The 18,250-nt window shown below is 50.3% G+C and overlaps 1 protein-coding gene across 1 annotated transcript in view; it reads left to right on the top strand.

The window, feature by feature from the left end:
- The first annotated feature begins 14,202 nt into the window (after positions 1–14,202).
- Positions 14,203–18,250, top strand: part of COQ10A (coenzyme Q10A) — a 39,505-nt gene continuing 35,457 nt past the window's right edge. The window contains exon 1 of the mRNA XM_075336963.1: positions 14,203–14,465. Coding sequence (XP_075193078.1) covers positions 14,341–14,465 — 125 coding nt within the window. The 5' untranslated portion in view covers positions 14,203–14,340. The remainder of the gene's footprint in view (positions 14,466–18,250) is intronic.

Here is an 18,250-nt window from a genome sequence, read left to right as displayed (position 1 = left end):
TCACCGTACAGGGGGTAATACACAGAGTGATGTCACAGTACAATGTAACAAGCTTTAGAACTGGATGAGCAGCTATAAAGAGAACATCCTCACCTGTCTAAAGGTTTACTCCCACACTGCTAAACATCCCATCCAAAGGACTCATTAAATAATAATTTTATATATATAGCGCTTACATATTCTGCAGCACTTTACAATTGAGCGGGAACATGTACAGACAATAAAAACAGTACAAAGTAACACAATCCAACAATTACAGAAGTGAGGGTCCAGCTCACAATGTTATAAGGATTAGCCTTATATTTATGTGCGGGATCAGGACGTGTCCTATAAAATCAACAAAGTTATCCTCATGACAAGCTGGGAAAGCTGACTCTACGCATATTGTATTTTTAGTTTTAAAAGACGCACCCCAAATTTAGAGAAAAAAAGGTAAAAAAAAAATAAAAAATGGGGTCCGTTTTATAATCCGGGGGTGGCAGCTGTGATAGAGCGTGGGTCACAGGAGGCAGGGGTGGTACTGTAATGCTGCGGGCGGTGCAAAGGGGGACCCAGATGCTTGTGGTGGTGCTGTGTCGGGGCTATGGGCGCTGTTCTGTGCCGGGGCTGCGGGCAGTGCTCTGTGCTAGGACTCGCTGCGGGTGGTAGGGCACAGGCCATTCTTAAGATGTCGGCAGTGTGGGCTTTAAAGATATGGTGCCTGGAGTCGGTGCGTGCGCAGATTGAGTTATCGGTTCAATGACAAGTCAAGATCTCATCTGCGCACGCTGCTGCGACATCAAAGGGCCAGAGGGAGCGCATGCACAGATGAGATCTTGAGTCGAGAGATCCATCTGCGCACGCTCCGACTCCGAGCGCCATTATTTGAAGAAGCCCGCATCACTGACATCTTCAGAATATCCCGTGCCTCACCGGACGCAACCCCCCCACACACAGCAGCTCCCGCAGCACTGTACACAGAGCAGCGCCACAGCAGAGCGCACAGCATTGCCCCGGCCTCCTATGACCCCTTTCCACTATACGCCGGTAAGCTACATTCGCATTTTAAGATGCACCCCTCATTTTCCTCACAAATTTTGGGAGAAAACGTGCATCTTGTAATCAACATGTTAGGACCAGGAGGACGGGTAGGCCCAGGAGGTGGATCCACTGGGCTGAACACCTCACCGAGGGCAAGGTGCCCAGTAGCCGGAGCACTACGGGTAGCAGGACAGTCCGTTCAGAGGAGTGGAGTGAAGAAGTCCCTGGGACCACGGAGTCTCTGAAGGTAGTCCGGGCGACGGAGCTCAGGTTCGGAGGCCGAGATGATGTCAGGCAGAATCCGGAACCAACGGAGCGAGGAGGTGGGTCACCACACGGATCCAGGGATCGGAGATGGTATGGACTGACGAGATGGCGGACAGTCACCGTTCGGGGTTCGGGAATCGTCAGGACCGGTTGGCGAGACAGGAGCGACTCTACAAGAGAGATAGGTAAGTATGGAACAAGACACAGGGAGACCGGACTCCTAGCTTAGCAAACACGAAGAACAGGCCCCGCCCACTTGGAAAGGATCCCCCTATATATCCTGTACCTGATTTTTCAATATCCTGTTGGAGGACACTGGCCCTTTAAGAGAGGGTCAATGACCGTGCGCGCGCCCTAATGCGCATGCGCGAGGCCCGGGTGCCAGAAGCCAGAGCAGGGAGCGGAGCACAGGAGGCAGGAGTGCCGGGCTGGCTCAGCGTTGCCGACGGGCGCCTGGAGCGGGGAGCGGGCTGCCTGGAGACCGCAGGTGATGGGGCATGGAGGCTGTGGAGCGAGGGACCGGGAAGCATGGCACGGGAGCGACGGAGACTGACATGAGAGCGGGGATGCGTGGCAGGGGAGCTGGTGAGCAAGGCAGGGGAGCCGGGGAGCATGGCAGGGGAGCCGGGGAGCATGGCAGAGGAGTCGGGGAGCGTGACAGTACCCCCTCCCCCACGCCCCCCTCCCCGCAACCGGGACAGGAAGGCACGTATCAGGGGAGTACCCACATTCTCCCGGGGTTCCCAGGACCTATCCTCAGGACCATACCCAGCCCAGTCCACCAGGAAGAACTGTCGGCCCCGCACGGTCTTCATGGCCACGATATCCCTTACCGCATAGATGTCATCATCAGCAATAGGAGGAGGAGCAGAACCGGCAGCAGCGGAGAAGGGACCAAGGACAACCGGCTTGAGCAGGGAGACGTGGAAGGAGTTGGGGATTCTCATCGTGGCTGGGAGCTGCAGCTTGTAGGAGACCTCATTTATTTTGCCGATGACTTTAAACGACCCGATGTAGCGAGGACCCAGCTTGTACGATGGTAGCTTCAATCGGACGTATTTGGAAGCAAGCCAGACCAGATCTCCTGGAGAGAAACACGGGGGATCCAGACGCCTCTTGTCTGCGTGTCTCTTCATCCGCAGGGAAGCACGTCCAAGGGACGTCTTGACAGAGTCCCAAATCGTTGTAAAGTCACGGACTACAGCATCAGCAGCAGGGACATCCGAGGCAGAAGATACAGGTAATGGGACGGAAGGCTGAAGTCCGTAAACGACATGGAAGGGAGAGCTGGAGGAGGACTCACTGACGTAGTGGTTATGGGAGAATTCAGCCCAAGGAAGAAGCGTGGACCAGTCGTCGTGATGGGTATTAACGTAGTGACGCAAGAATGAGGTCAGGATCTGATTGACTCGTTCCACTTGGCCATTCGACTGAGGATGGTAGGCTGAAGAAAAGTCCAGAGCCACTCCCAGATGTTTGCAGAGGGCCCTCCAGAAGCGGGAGGTGAACTGAGTTCCTCTGTCGGACACAATGTGTGATGGAAAGCCATGCAACCGGAAGATGTGCTGTATGTAGGCGTCAGCGAGTTCCTGGGCAGAGGGTAGTCCAGCCATAGGGACGAAATGAGCCATTTTGGAGAACCGATCCACCACGACCCATATGACTGTGTGTCCGGCGGACAAGGGCAAGTCTGTAATAAAGTCCATTGCAATGTGTTGCCACGGAACGGAGGGAATTGGCAGCGGCAGAAGGCGACCATATGGCAGGTGTTTGGGCGTCTTGTTCCGGGCACAAGAGGAGCAGGCTGAGACAAAAGACGCGACGTCCGTGCGAAGGGATGGCCACCAGTAGTGACGTACGATTGTACTCCATGTTCTCTTCTGACCAGCATGGCCGGCTATTTTCGAGGCATGGCCCCAATGCAACACTTTTTGTCTGTCAGTCTCAGAGACATAGGTCTTCCCGGGCGGAATCTGGGCCAGAGTGACAGGAGCCACCGGAATTATTTTACTTGGGCAGATGATGGGCTGGGATGTCTCCTCCTCCTGTTCCATGGGCACGAATGACCTGGACAAGGCATCTGCTCGCACATTCTTATCCGCAGGCCGAAAATGGAGCTGAAAATCGAACCTGGCAAAGAACAAGGACCACCTGGCTTGTCGTGGGTTCAGTCGCTGAGCAGACCGCAGGTATTCCAGGTTCTTGTGGTCCGTGTAAATGATCACGGGGTACACTGCTCCCTCCAGAAGGTAGCGCCATTCCTCCAGAGCCAGTTTGACTGCTAATAGCTCTCAGTCACCGATGGTGTAGTTGCGTTCAGGCGCTGAGAAGCTCTTGGAGTAGAAACCGCAAGTAACCATCTTCCCGGAGGAGGACTTCTGCATGAGCACTGCTCCGGCTCCAGAGGAGGAGGCATCCACCTCCAAGGTGAACTGTCGGTTTAACTCAGGACGGTGGAGCACAGGAGAGGAAGCAAATGCCTGTTTCAGGGAGCCAAACCCGGTGTCGGCCGCAGGTGACCAGTCCTTTGGATTAGCCCCCTTCTTGGTCAAGGCAGAGAGAGGCGCAGTCAGGGCAGAGAAGTGAGGGATGAACTGACAGTAATAGTTCGCAAATCCAAGAAACCGTTGAATTGCCTTCAGTCCGGAAGGAGGGGGCCAGTTGAGAATGGAAGAGACCTTCTCTGGGTCCATCTGCAGGCCGGTATCGGAGATTACGTAACCCAGGAAGGGAAGAGAAGACTGCTCGAAGACACACTTCTCGTACTTGGCGTACAGACGATTCTCTCTCAGTCTTTGTAGTACCAGCTGCACGTTCTCTCTGTGGGTCTGGAGGTCCGGAGAGAAGACCAGGATGTCATCCAGATATACCACCACACAGACGTAAAGAAGGTCCCGGAACACGTCATTCACCAATTCTTCAAAGACTGCTGGTGCGTTACACAAGCCGAACGGCATCACACAATACTCGTAGTGCCCATCGCGAGTATTGAATGTGGTCTTCCATTCGTCCCCAGAGCGGATGCGGACCAGGTTGTAGGCACCCCGAAGATCCAACTTGGTAAACACACGAGCTCCTCTAAGCCGATCAAACAATTCGGGGATGAGCGGCAGAGGGTATTTATTTTTTACGGTGATTTGGTTCAATCCCCGGTAGTCAATGCATGGGCACAGGTCGCCCTCTTTCTTCTTAACGAAGAAGAAGCCTGCTCCAGCAGGAGAGGAGGATCTCCGGATGAATCCCCTTGCCAGGTTCTCAGTGATATAGGCAGACATGGCTCTTGTTTCAGCAGGGGACAAAGGATATATCCGTCCTCGAGGTGGTGTAGTTCCCGGGAGTAGGTCGATGGCACAGTCGTAAGGACGATGTGGCGGCAGTACCTCTGACTCCTTTTTATCAAAGACGTCCGCGAAGGACCAATAGGCCGAAGGCAGTCCTGGTAGGGACTCCGGAACCGGATGGGCTGTATAGACTTCAGGCAGTTCTCGTGGCAAGAGGAGCCCCATCGGGTAATTTCACCAGTACGCCAGCTGACCGACGGTTCGTGTGTCCGTAACCAGGGGAGTCCCAGCAGGATTTGATGAGACATGTGTGGGAGAACGTAGAGAGTGATGTTCTCGGTGTGCAGGGCACCGATACGTAGTTCTACTGGCTTGGTGATCCACGAGATGGTGTCAGAGAGGGGTCTCCCATCTACAGAGGCAATCACAAGGGGTTTGTCGAGTGGAGTAACCGGCACCTGGTACTTGTCCACCGTGGCCTGCTGGATGAAATTGCCTGCTGCCCCGGAATCGAGGTACGCCTCGGCCGTGAACCGCGTCTCTCCCGTGGTCACTTGAACAGTCCACGTAACCGGGTCTGAGAGACTCCCAGCACCTAGGGTGGCCTCTCCTACCAACCCTAGGCTTTGGAGTTTCCCGGCCTCTCTGGACAGGAACGTAGCAGGTGTGTGCCCTCTCCGCAGTAGAAGCAGAGACCCTTAGCGAGCCGTTCTGCTCGGCGTTGTTCGGACTGCCTCAGACGGTCAATCTGCATGGGTTCGTGGACAGAGACGCCAGACGATGCCGACTGAGGTACGACGGGCTTCTGCGGAGGAGAGGAATGCCGTATCGGACGTCTCTCGCGGGACACCTCTTTGGATCGTTCCTGAAAACGGAGGTCAACGCGGGTGGCTAGTGCAATCAGGGCATCCAGAGTGGAAGGAACATCGCGGCCTGCCAGCTCGTCCTTAATACGACTGGAGAGTCCTTCCCAGAAGGCGGCGGTGAGGGCCTCATTGTTCCACCCCAATTCTGAGGCCAAGGTGCGAAAGCGGATGGCATATTGGCCCACCGTCAAGGTCCCCTGACGTAGCCTGAGGAGTGATGAGGCGGACGTGGCGGCACGTCTCGGTTCGTCAAAGGTGGTTCTGAATGCCTGCAGGAAGTCCTGGATGTTAGCAGTTACAGGGTCCTCCCTCTCCCACAAGGGGTTCATCCAGGCCAGTGCCTCATCCTCCAGATGGGACATCACAAACGCCACCTTGGCTTGGTCGGAGGCAAACAGGTGCGGAAGCAGCTTAAAGTGGAGGGAGCACTGATTCAAGAATCCTCTGCAGGTCTTAGGATCTCCGGCATATCGGGGTGGAGAGGCCAAGCGGAGTTTAGAAGCTTCCGAGGAAGCCGCAACGGGAACTGCGGCCGTGGACTGTGCTGTAGAAGCCTGAGATGCCAGGGACGTGGCAGTTGCTTGCAGCGTGTTCAGGCGGGTATCCACCGAGGACATGAAGGCCAGCATGCGGGACTGGGTCTCGCGCTGTCGTCCGAGTTCCTGCTGCAAGTTGCCCAGCTGGGCCGCTAGTGCTTCGGCGGGATCCATGGCCTGTTCTTACTGTTAGGACCAGGAGGACGGGTAGGCCCAGGAGGTGGATCCACTGGGCTGAACACCTCACCGAGGGCAAGGTGTCCGGTAGCCGGAGCACTACGGGTAGCAGGACAGTCCGTTCAGAGGAGTGGAATGAAGAAGTCCCTGGGACCACGGAGTCTCTGAAGGTAGTCCGGGTGACGGAGCTCAGGTTCGGAGGCCGAGATAATGTCAGGCAGAATCCGGAACCAACGGAGCGAGGAGGTGGGTCACCACACGGATCCAGGGATCGGAGATGGTATGGACTGACGAGATGGCGTACAGTCACCGTTCGGGAATCGTCAGGACCGGTTGGCGAGACAGGAGCGACTCTACAAGAGAGATAGGTAAGTATGGAACAAGACACAGGGAGACCTGACTCCTAGCTTAGCAAACACGAAGAACAGGCCCCGCCCACTTGGAAAGGATCCCCCTATATATCCTGTACCTGATTCTTCAATATCCTGTTAGAGGACACTGGCCCTTTAAGAGAGGGTCAATGACCGCGCGCGCGCCCTAATGCGCATGCGCGAGGCCCGGGTGCCAGAAGCCAGAGCAGGGAGCGGAGCACAGGAGGCAGGAGTGCCGGGCTGGCTCAGCGTTGCCGACGGGCGCCGGGAGCGGGGACCGGGCTGCCTGGAGACCGCAGGTGATGGGGCATGGAGGCTGTGGAGCGGGGGACCGGGAAGCATGGCACGGGAGCGACGGAGCGTGACATGAGAGCGGGGAAGCGTGGCAGGGGAGCCGGTGAGCAAGGCAGAGGAGCCGGGGAGCATGGCAGGGGAGCCGGGGAGCATGGCAGGGGAGCCGGGGAGCCTGGCAGAGGAGCCTGGGAGCGTGACACAACAAAATACGGTATATCAGTACAGAACTCGTGCAGCCATATACACCGATGTCAGACATACTGAGGATGAGTCCAGGGGCTTAGACTTTCACTGTTTCATAGAAACTGTCCTTTGAAGAAAAATGTCCAAATAAAAGTCCAAGTTTCCAAGTCCCTGGTCAGACTTTTTATTAAATAAGTGATAAATATGTCATCAGAAAAAGGTTGCCATTTTTAACAAAAAGCAAACCCAGCCATGTTTACACAGACAGAACAAGAGCGTGACTTTCCCTTTGATGGCTGGAGAAAGTAATAAACATACCTCATAACCGTAAACCTAGCTATATGTACGAGCTATCTGCTATATAAAGCCAGCTTTACACCTTACAATTAGGTATGCGATCTCGTATGCGATGTGACACGCCCAGGTCGCATATGCGATTGAATGAGATTGCACGTAGGTCGTTCATTTGCTGTCACACGAGCGTTAGTAGTCTATGTTAAATTGATCAATTTTATGTGCGATCCTTTAGAACATGTGTTCTGTGACGTATGCATTGGGCAGCTTTTTTTTTTTTATTTATTGACTTGCCAAGCGTGTGTAATGTAGAGATGCGTTTTTACTATGTCATCTGCCATTCAGCTCTGCTACATGGCCGCTGACAGCAGACACAGACAGCCATGTAGCAGCGGTGAATGTTAGTTCACAGCAGACACAGACAGAGCCGCACAGAGTCAGAATGAACTCGGGTGAACCTCACCCGACTTCATGGTCATGCTGCGGCTCTGTCTGTGTCGCGTCCCGATTAGCGGTCACCTGTGAAGGACTCACTGGTGACCGCTAATCTCCTGAGTAACTGAATTGAGCAGCCCTCTCTCATACTCACCGATCCCCGGCGCTGCACGGCATTCACACTGCTCCGGCGGCTTTTACTATTTTGAAAAAGCCGGCCGCCCATTAAACAATCTCATATTCCCTGCTTTCCCCGCCCACCGGCGCCTATGATTGGTTACAGTGAGACACGCCCCCACACTGAGTGACAGGTGTCACACTGCACCCAATCACAGCAGCCGGTGGGCGGGTCTATACTGTGCAGTGAAATAAATAATTAAATAATTAAAACAAACGACGTGCGGTCCTCCCCAATTTTAAAACCAGCCAGATAAAGCCATACGGCTGAAGGCTGGTACTCTCAGGATGGGGAGCTCCACGTTATGGGGAGCCCCCCAGCCTAACAATATCAGCCAACAGCCGCCCAGAATTGCCACATACATTAGATGCGACAGTTCTGGGACTGTACCCGGCTCTTCCCGATTTGCCCTGGTGCGTTGGCAAATCGGGGTAATAAGGAGTTATTGGCAGCCCATAGCTGCCAATAAGTCCTAGATTAATCATGTCAGGCGTCTATGAGACACCTTCCATGATTAATCTGTAAATTACAGTAAATAAACACACACACCCGAAAAAATCCTTTATTAGAAATAAAAAACACAAACACATTCCCTGGTTCACCACTTTAATCAGCCCCAAAAAGCCCTCCATGTCCGGCGTACTCCAGGATGATGCAGCGTCGCTTCCAGCGCTGCTGCATGGAGGTGACCGGAGCTGCAGCAGACACAGCCGCTCCGGTCACCTCCACACAGCAAATGAAGACAGCCGTGCGATCAGCTGAGCTGTCAGTGAGGTTACCCGCTGTCACTGGATCCAGCGGTGGATGCAGCGGTGGCCGCGGGTAACCTCAGTGACAGCTCAGCTGATCGCGCTACTCACCGCTGCTCCTCTCACCTCCACGCAGCAACTGAGGTGAGTAGCGCGATCAGCTGAGCTGTCACTGAGGTTACCCGCGGCCACCGCTGCATCCACCGCTGGATCCAGTGACAGCGGGTAACCTCAGTGACAGATCAGCTGATCGCACGGCTGTCTTCATTAGCTGCGTGGAGGTGACCGGAGCGGCTGTGTCTGCTGCAGCTCCGGTCACCTCCATGCAGCAGAGCTGGATGCGACGCTGGACCATCCTGGAGTACGCCGGACATGGAGGGCTTTTTGGGGCTGATTAAAGTGGTGAACCAGGGTATATGTGTGTGTTTTTTATTTCTAATAAATGATTTTTCGGGTGTGTGTGTTTATTTACTGTAATTTACAGATTAATCATGGAAGGTGTCTCATAGACGCCTGACATGATTAATCTAGGACTTATTGGCAGCTATGGGCTGCCAATAACTCCTTATTACCCCGATTTGCCAACGCACCAGGGCAAATCGGGAAGAGCCGGGTACAGTCCCAGAACTGTCGCATATAATGTATGCGGCAATTCTGGGCGGCTGCTGACTGATATTGTTAGGCTGGGGGGCTCCCCATAACATGGAGCTCCCCATCCTGAGAATACCAGCGTTCAGCCGTATGGCTTTATCTGGCTGGTTTTAAAATTGGGGGGGACCGCACGCCGTTTTTTTTAATTATTTATTTATTTCACTGCACAGTATAGACACGCCCACCGGCTGCTGTGATTGGGTGCAGTGTGACACCTGTCACTCAGCGTGGGGGCGTGTCTCACTGTAACCAATCATAGGCGCCGGTGGGCGGGGAAAGCAGGGAATACGAGATTGTTTAATGGGCGGCCGGCTTTTTCAAAACAGTAAAAGCCGCCGGAGCAGTGTGAATGCCGTGCAGAGCCGGGGATCGGAGATCGGTGAGTATGAGAGAGGGGGTAAGAGGGATAGACTGACATGGACAGAGAGAGAGGGACAGAGATAGTGACGGACTGACAGAGATTAGTGAATGACAGACATTGTGAGGCGCTTCAGAACGCAGCTTTTCAGCTGCGCTCTGAAGCAGACCTTTTTTAAGCTGCGGTGCAGAGCGCACACCTGCGCACATAGCATCAGACACCGAAATCGTATGAGGGATGTCACACGTTACAATTGACTAGGTTCATACAACAAAACGTCCAATGTATGAGGAATAAACGACGTGTATGCGATCACCGTATTTTCGTTCAATCTTGATCGCACGTAGGTGTCACACGCAAATACGTCACGAACGATGCAGGATGTGCGTCACTTACAACTTGACCCCGACGACGGATTGAAAGATTTATTGAAGTGTGTAAAGCAGGCTTAAGACAGATTTTACTTTTATAAGGTTGTGAACCATATAACATACTTTACTTTATGACAGAGTGACTCAAGGGAAAGGAAGAGAAAGGGAATTCAGAGTCTGTGCTCTGCAGTGATGTTACACGACAGCCATAAGTGATCATATACGGTAGTTGGGGGGGGTTGCTGCTAAAAACAAAGCAGACTCCCCAAATGAAGGCAGACATAGTTTATTACTGTCTCTGCCTTCCAGAATCCTATAAACACTACACTGTGCTGTGTATACAGTATAGCATGGGCTGACAGTACTCCCTGTTTTTCAGTGAGTCTTTTATTGGCATGTCATGTGTTAAATAAAGCGGCGTTGTTTTTTATAGTTCCCGGTATCTGGCTCTCACAAAACTTTATGGGAAAATCTGCACAAGAAATGTACCCACACAAGAAATGAACATGTTATGGACTTCAAACACACACCTCTGTGACTAAAGTTTATGCAGAGTAAAAAAGAAGCTCAGGGGCCATTAGATTGCTACAAATCCCATCCTTTTTACTAGTACTGTAAAGCCCCCCCCCCCCTCCCGTCACATTTAACGACTTACCAGTGATCCCGAAAACGATGTGACCTGATAAGAATCGGTGGTAAGTCGCTGGGAGGTCGCTGGTGAGATGTCACACAGTCAGATCTTACCAACGATGCTGTAACGATCAGCGACCTGTATAACGATCTTGGCGGTCGTTGGGACCGTGTTAGGAGGTTGTTGGTAAGCGTCAAACACAGCGATGTGTCCTGCCCAGCAAAACATCGCCTTTGAAGAAAATGGTCCCAACTATTCCGCAACGACTAGCAATCTCACAGCAGGGGCCTGATCGCTGGTAGGTGTCACACATAACGAGATGGCTGCTGCGTCATGAAAACGGTGACGCAGCAACGATCTCGTTAGCGATCTCGTTGTGTGTGACGGGGCCTTAAGACGCTGCCTCAAAAACTCACCAAAAACTGATTGTGGGAACTTCACCTCTGTATGTTAAAATCCCCCCATCCCAAGCAAGGTCTCTTTAAGGATAAAAATAATGGTTATGGAAAAGTGGGAAAAAATATATATTTAATTGTTTAAAAGAACAGAAAGTCCTCATATTATATAATTATATTTAATTGGTCATTTGTGGTAAAAAATAAAAATCAGGAGGTATCCAAGATATTGGCAAAGAAATTAAAGGGAAGCTGTCAGGTCCAATATGCACCCAGAACTATGAGCAGTTCTGGGTGCATATTGCTAATCCCTGCCTAACTGTCCCTGTATACACTAGCTTAGGTAAAGAGATCTTTCTAAAGATCTTTTACCATATGCTAATGAGCGCAGGGACTAGTCCTCTGAGCGTTAGTTCCTTGGCCAGTCGCCCCTATTTGCATGTTAGCACTGCCCCTGTGGGTGTGCTAACATGCTAATGAATGTGCAGCGTCACAGGATGATCTAACTCTCCTCTCCGTCGCTATACGCTGGATTTTGGCTCAGTGCGCATGACTGCAGAGTTTGTGTCATGCGCACTCTGAAGCCGGGTATACGTGTCCTGGCTTCAAACTGAAGTAGTGCGCATGACCGAACCTCTGGGGTCATGCGCACTGAGCCGAAATCCCCCGTCGGACGCGATGGCAGCGGAGAGGTGAGTGAGATCATCCTCTGACGCTGCATATTCATTAGCATGTTAGCATGCCCACAGGGGAGTACTAACATGCTAATGGGGGCGACTGGCCAGGGAACTAACGCCCAGAGGACTAGTCCCCTCACTCATTAGCATACAGTAAAAGATCTTTAGAAATACTTTTTTCTAAAGATCTCTTTATCTATGCTAGTGTTTACAGGGACAGTCAGGCAGGGATTAGCAATATACACCCAGAACTGCTTGTGGTTCTGGGTGCCTATTGGACCTAACAGGTTCCTGTTAGTAAAAATAAAGTATGAAACAAACATAAAAAATAGTCCTCATGAATCACAAAAAAAAATAATGGAAAAATTACTTGAAATACCAATTGAGAAAAATGTTACAGCTCTTTAAAAATCCCTTCATGACCAGTGACATACTGATACGTCGTTGGTCGTGCTGTGCTAATCACCGCCGGCTGCTGCGGTGAGGCGGCAGGGATCCCCGCACATGTTTGCTGATTTGATCAGCAGACATGTGGGGCTAACTGATCCACCCACGCCTGCTTGCCACTTATATCACGTTGTCAAAATGCGATAGCGTGATTTAAATGTATGCGGCGGGGATTGCACTGTTCTCCGCCGTCATCGACAGCCTTGTGACCTGCTCATGGGAGCCGATGGCTGTCATGGTAGCTTGGGGTCATGTGATGACCCCCGATGGGACCATAAACAGGTGCTAGCTAAAAAACAATTATAACTACAAAACACATACAGCTGCACACTAAAATGCTAACAATGAATAAGGGAACTCTGGTATTCTTTTTGCTATATTTACAGTGCATCTCTTTCTTCGCCCTGTAACCAGGCTGTGTTCATTGCTCTTTATAGCAGGAGTCTAGCTGCCCATACATAGAGGTTTTTAACCCAGATAGTGGCATTTCAAGTTAGGTTCCCAGCATACAGAGATATACCTTGCAGTGTTGACCAGGCTCACAAGCATACATAAGCTAAATATCTGTTTCAAATATTCCTATAGCAGTAATGCAATACCAGAGTTCCCTTATTCATTGTTAGCATGTTGGTGTGTCCAGCTGTATGTTTTGTAGTTAGGCCGGTGTCACAGTTGCGAATGCCTCGCGTGAGTTTCGCGGTGCATCACCCATCACGGACTCACACTCTACTCACAGGAGCGGGTCAGTTGCATGCATCTCTATGCAGCCAACCTGCTCTTATGAAGAGAGTGTGAGTCCGTGAGGGGTGATGCACCGCGAAACTCACGCAAGGCAATCGCAAGTGTGACATCGGCCTTACCCGGATGGGACCATGACGTAGTTCCTGTAAAGAGCTGACAGAGTGGCAGCTCTTAAAGGAATAGTGTATGTTTGCTGATCAGAGTGGTGCTGCTCTGATCAACAGAAATGCACAAGCGATCAGACTGCCCTGGGGAACAAATAAAATAAATTAAAAAAAAAGTAAAAAGAAATGTTTAACAAATATAAATAACCTTAAAAAGTTCATATCACCCCCATTCGCCCCATTGAAAATCAAACAATAAAAAATATACACATATTTGGTATCGCCAAGATCAGAAATGCCCGATCTACCAAAATATAAAATCAAGTAACCTGATCGGTAAATTGCATAGCGCACAAAACATTACTACGCCAAAATTACTATTTTGGTTGCCACAACATTGCATTAAAATGCAATAACAGGCGATCAAAAAGAAGCATTTGCGCAAAAATGGTATAATTAAAAACGTCAGCTCGAGATGCAAAAAATAAGTCATAAGTGAACCCCAAAAGAACGCTATGGGTCACCGAAATTGGCGCAAAAAGCGCCATTTTTTGAGGGGGAGTGAATTTCTGATTTTTTTTCACGCTTTAGATAAAAGTAAACCTATACATGTTTGGTATCTACGAACACGCACCGACCTGAGGCATCACACTGACTTGTCACTTTTACCATATAGTGAACACGGTGAATTAAATATCACAAAAAACAATCGTGCAATCACACTTTTATTGCAATTTTTCCACACTTTGAATTTTTCCCCGTTTTCCAGTACACTATGTGGTAAAACTCGTGGTTTCATTCAAAAGTGCAGCTCGTCCCGCAAAAAAACAAACCCTCCTATGGCAAGATTGATGGAAAAATTAGTTATGGCTCTCAGAAGAAGGGGAGCCAAAAACGAAACTGAAAAACGGAAAATGGCCAGGGGGGTGAAGGGGTTAAGTCACATGTACGAAAATAAAACCCTAAAATGTGTGGGGTCAGTAACGCGGACCCGGTCCTGAACGGGTTAACCAGGGAGCCGGGGGCCAGCTCCGGAGGAGACGTACATCTTCGTCCTCGGTCGCACAGCCGGTAACATAATACAGGGCTGGGGAGACACTGCGCTACGTACACAACACGAAAACTACATCTCCCAGCATTCCATTCTCCCGCCAACGTCACCAGGTATTTCCATGGCAACGCAATGACGTAGGAGCCAGTGACAGTGGAGAGCTGAACCGGCATCTCTCCGAGGTCAGTCTCCGGAGTCCAGCAGAGCGGCGGCTCCTCCTAATCAACACTCCGGTCTCCTCAGCTTCTGCCAGACTCGCAGCAATGGCCGCTAAATGCGCGGGCCGCCTCACTGGTATCGGGGCGCGCTCCCTGAGCGACTGGGCCGGGCTCCAGACATTCCAGGGGCTCCGGGGCTGCCGGGCGAGGGCACAGCGTCATCCAATCAGGTGAGAGCATTTATGTGGGGGTCGCCTGGTTGTACGGGCAGGGCGCAGTCACGTGAAACTTGTAGGAAAGGGCGCCGGATGGAATTAGTGAGGGGAGACCTGCTGCGCTTCCTATAACTGTGCATTATTAGTGACTTCCCCCATCTCAGGCCTGTAATGGACTCTACCAGGAATGATAATATTTGTGTATGGAAGCAAAACAAGTGCGGGAATGTACCAGTGCGGTGCGCGGGGGCCGGCGCTGTGCTAACTTGGCGCACATAGCCTGTATGATTGGTACTCAATGGTGTGAACTGAAACTTGTGGCCCCCAATGCAAAATCTCTGACGCCCCCCAATTACTTTATGGAGCTATCTTTTGGCCCTTCCTAGGTTTCAGTGTGATTAGAGTCCCTGCACAGAATAGTATGTTCCCAGGTTCTGTGTCGGGCTATATGTTGTAGGTATAGTCTGACACTATCCGCCACTGTGGCTACACTGCATATGGTGGCCATTGGCCAGTATGGCAGCGTCCTGAGTGGAATGTGGAGTTCTACATACGGTAATATACCCCGGCACATATACATGTGTGGCCTACAATGGAGTGTTATATACCTGCACATATACACCTTGCCTATAAGGGAGGTCCTATACAGTAATATACCCCGGCACATATACATGTGTGGCCTACAATGGAGTGTTATATACCTGCACATATACACCTTGCCTATAAGGGAGGTCCTATACAGTAATATACCCCGACACATACACGTGCGTGGCCTATAATGGAGTGTGCTATACAGTAATGTACACGGGCATATATACACCTGGCCTATAAGGGAGCATCATATACAGTAATACACCTGCACATATACATGTGTGGCCTATAAGGGAGCATTATATACAGTAATGTACACGGGCATATATACACATGTGGCCTATAAGGAAGCATCCTGTAGTGTACATTGGCACATATACACAAAAAGTGGCCTAAAAGGGAGCGTTCTGTACAGTGATATACCCCGGCACATATACACGCGTGACCTACAAGGGAGCGTCCTGCAGAGTAATGTACACTGGCACATATACACACATGGCGTGTCCTGTAGAGTAATGTACACCAGGACATATATACACACAGCCTATCCAGGGTGGCAGAGCCTGATTGTTTCTCTTTAATGAGGAGGGGGAGACCTGCTGCTGGCAGACCCCTTCCCCCATTGGATTGTCCTTTGGCTTAACAAAGGCTTGGACATGTTAAAATCCAATATGGCAGCTCATCTTTTGTCCAGATATCCTCTATTGTGTCACAGGATGAGGCAGTTTTTCACAACCCAATTCTGGCCTAGGACTAACTCTAGCTGATTTACTATGTAATGTGACAGTGTACCACTTCTGTAACCAGTATGGTGAAAGAAAACAAAATAAAGCAATGGATCGTGAATAACTGATTCAGCCGACAGTCCGTGTGTGGGAGCCTTGGACAGTTAAGGGTCCATCGTGTCCGATGTGCTTTGTTCTCACAGAGATAAGTGGCTGCCAAAGATGTCTGGTAGCGGCTCTGAGAGGACCCCCGGAACACACGGCAGAGTGTGTGCTCTGTGTATGGGAGAGACGGCAAAAAGATCGGCCGACCGACGCCCATCCAATGTGTATGGGGGCTTTATCCTGCCATGTCATTGATAAGAGCAGTAATGTTTTGTTTGAGTGATTTTGGTTTATTTTACTTGCTTATGCCATTAGTTCCACAACATTTACAGATCCCATCATTACTGTCTCCATTGGGCCTCACAATCTAATATCCCTATCTCTTTGTCTTTGGAAACCAGAGAACCTGGAGAAAACTCACACAAACACAGGGAGAACATACAAACTCCAGGCAGACGATGTTCTGGTGGGACTTGAACCCAGGACCCCAGCGCTGCAACTGTGCTGCCCATTCTATGTTCTTACCAATATTTATATGCAAAAGGAAGACTGAAATCTGGGGTTCAAACCCCTAGTAACTATTGTGGGCAAAAGTGTTCCAAACACTTAGGGTGCGTGCCCACAATCCGTATTTGCAGTGGTTTGGACGCAGCATACCTCAGCTGCATCCAAACCGCTGCGATGTACAGTACAAGCACAGTGGATGGGATTCCTAGAAATCCTGTGCCCACTGTGCTTGTTTTTTCCACAGCAAACACTGACCTGCGGAGCGTGTTTCCAGTGCGCAGTATGTCAATTGTTTGCTGCAGATTCACATGCGTCCTCCGTAGGGAGAACACAAGCGAGAGACTGCAGCACACTGAACCCTGATCGTGGGTACGAGCAGCTGCGTTCTCCTGCGGAGGAGACATGCGGCCCCGCCGGTCAGGACTCGCTGTGTTCTGAACGTAGTGAGTCCTGATCGTGGGCACATATCCATACATTTTTTTTCTCCTAGCAACACTGAATATGAGATATTTAGTGTAAAATATTCTGGTAGCAAAGCAGGCCTAAAAATCTGTGTATCTTAATTTGACATGGAGTACCGATAGTGTGTGCTACATATGTTCGTATGGTAAGAAAAAAAATAAATATAATATACGAGGAGCTGCTGATAAATCTTTGGCTTTACCCAGAGAGAAACGAGATAGGATGATGACACTTTACATTTATTCCACATACTCTCCACTGATGTCAGCACACTTCTTACATCGGTACTCCATGTTCTGTAAGCCAAGCAAACCTTTTGAAAGCGTATATTAGACTCAAGGCTTTCATGTGATGTAACATTCGTTACCATAGACACAAAGTTCACAAAGCCAAAGACTTATCAGCAGCCCCTCGTATATGAGTGCACTGTTCATACTTGCTCCTTTATGCAAACCGTCCTAGGAACATTTCCTGAATCCCTGCAGCAAAAAAAAAGTTACACCCAAGATCTCATGTGTGAACCTGGTGCTAGCTATACCGGTATTTTCTGCCTTTAATAGCAGACCTTGGACAATTGCTTTTTTTTTCTTTCAAAGAAGGTAACACGAAGGTTAAAGCTGTAGGAAAATTCCAGCACTTGGCTGAACAGGTTTTCTTTTCCTCTTTCCATTCCTGATCTACTTGCCTAATATTAGGGCTTGTAATTAATATACTCTATACAGTGCACATTTAGGCCTACATTGTGCTTAGGGACACTGAATGCCATTGGATTATTCACAATGGGGGCCCCTTTTACCTCCCTAATGGGTGCTCTTATCTCAGACACATTATGGTACACCCAAGGTACAGTATAGACTCATTGTGGTAGATGCAGGTCTGCCCTCTGGGGCACACACCTATGTCGAGATCTGCTCTTTGGGTAGAGAGGCGAGGCACGGTGTCCGGCATACTCGGCTGTTTCTGTAGCCGGCATATGCTATCTCTTTATTTTTTTGCCTTAATGCAAACCCCTCCTATGTCGGGATGGGGCCGTGGCATATACTGGCTGTTGACTTATCTTTGGGCTGAATTTAGAAAGGTCTTGGTTGCAACTACCCATTTGAAACAAAACTATAAAGTAGAGCGAGTCACCGGCTTCCAAACTGGTATTGTTGTCTTAGTGCCGGATCTGTGGGGGTGGTGTGTGGCTTCTGCTCTCCTCCCTTAGGCCACACAGCAGACTTTCCAGTATATCAGTTTGGCCTGGAGTGTCCTTTAAACAGGGCATCAGAGCTTCTCCCTTGTTTTATGCCAGGTCCTTACTACAGCCCCTTTTTGGGAATCAAAATCTGACAAAGATTCTGCACCCCTACCTGCTCTTTGCATTTATTTTACATCTTTGGGACATTCAGTTACAACATCTGCACCTTG

This window comes from Anomaloglossus baeobatrachus, chromosome 2 (assembly GCF_048569485.1).
Source record: "Anomaloglossus baeobatrachus isolate aAnoBae1 chromosome 2, aAnoBae1.hap1, whole genome shotgun sequence".
In the NCBI taxonomy this organism is placed as follows: Eukaryota; Metazoa; Chordata; class Amphibia; order Anura; family Aromobatidae; genus Anomaloglossus; species Anomaloglossus baeobatrachus.
Note: the sequence above shows the minus strand (reverse complement) of the source record. Positions and strands in the feature narration are given on the sequence as shown.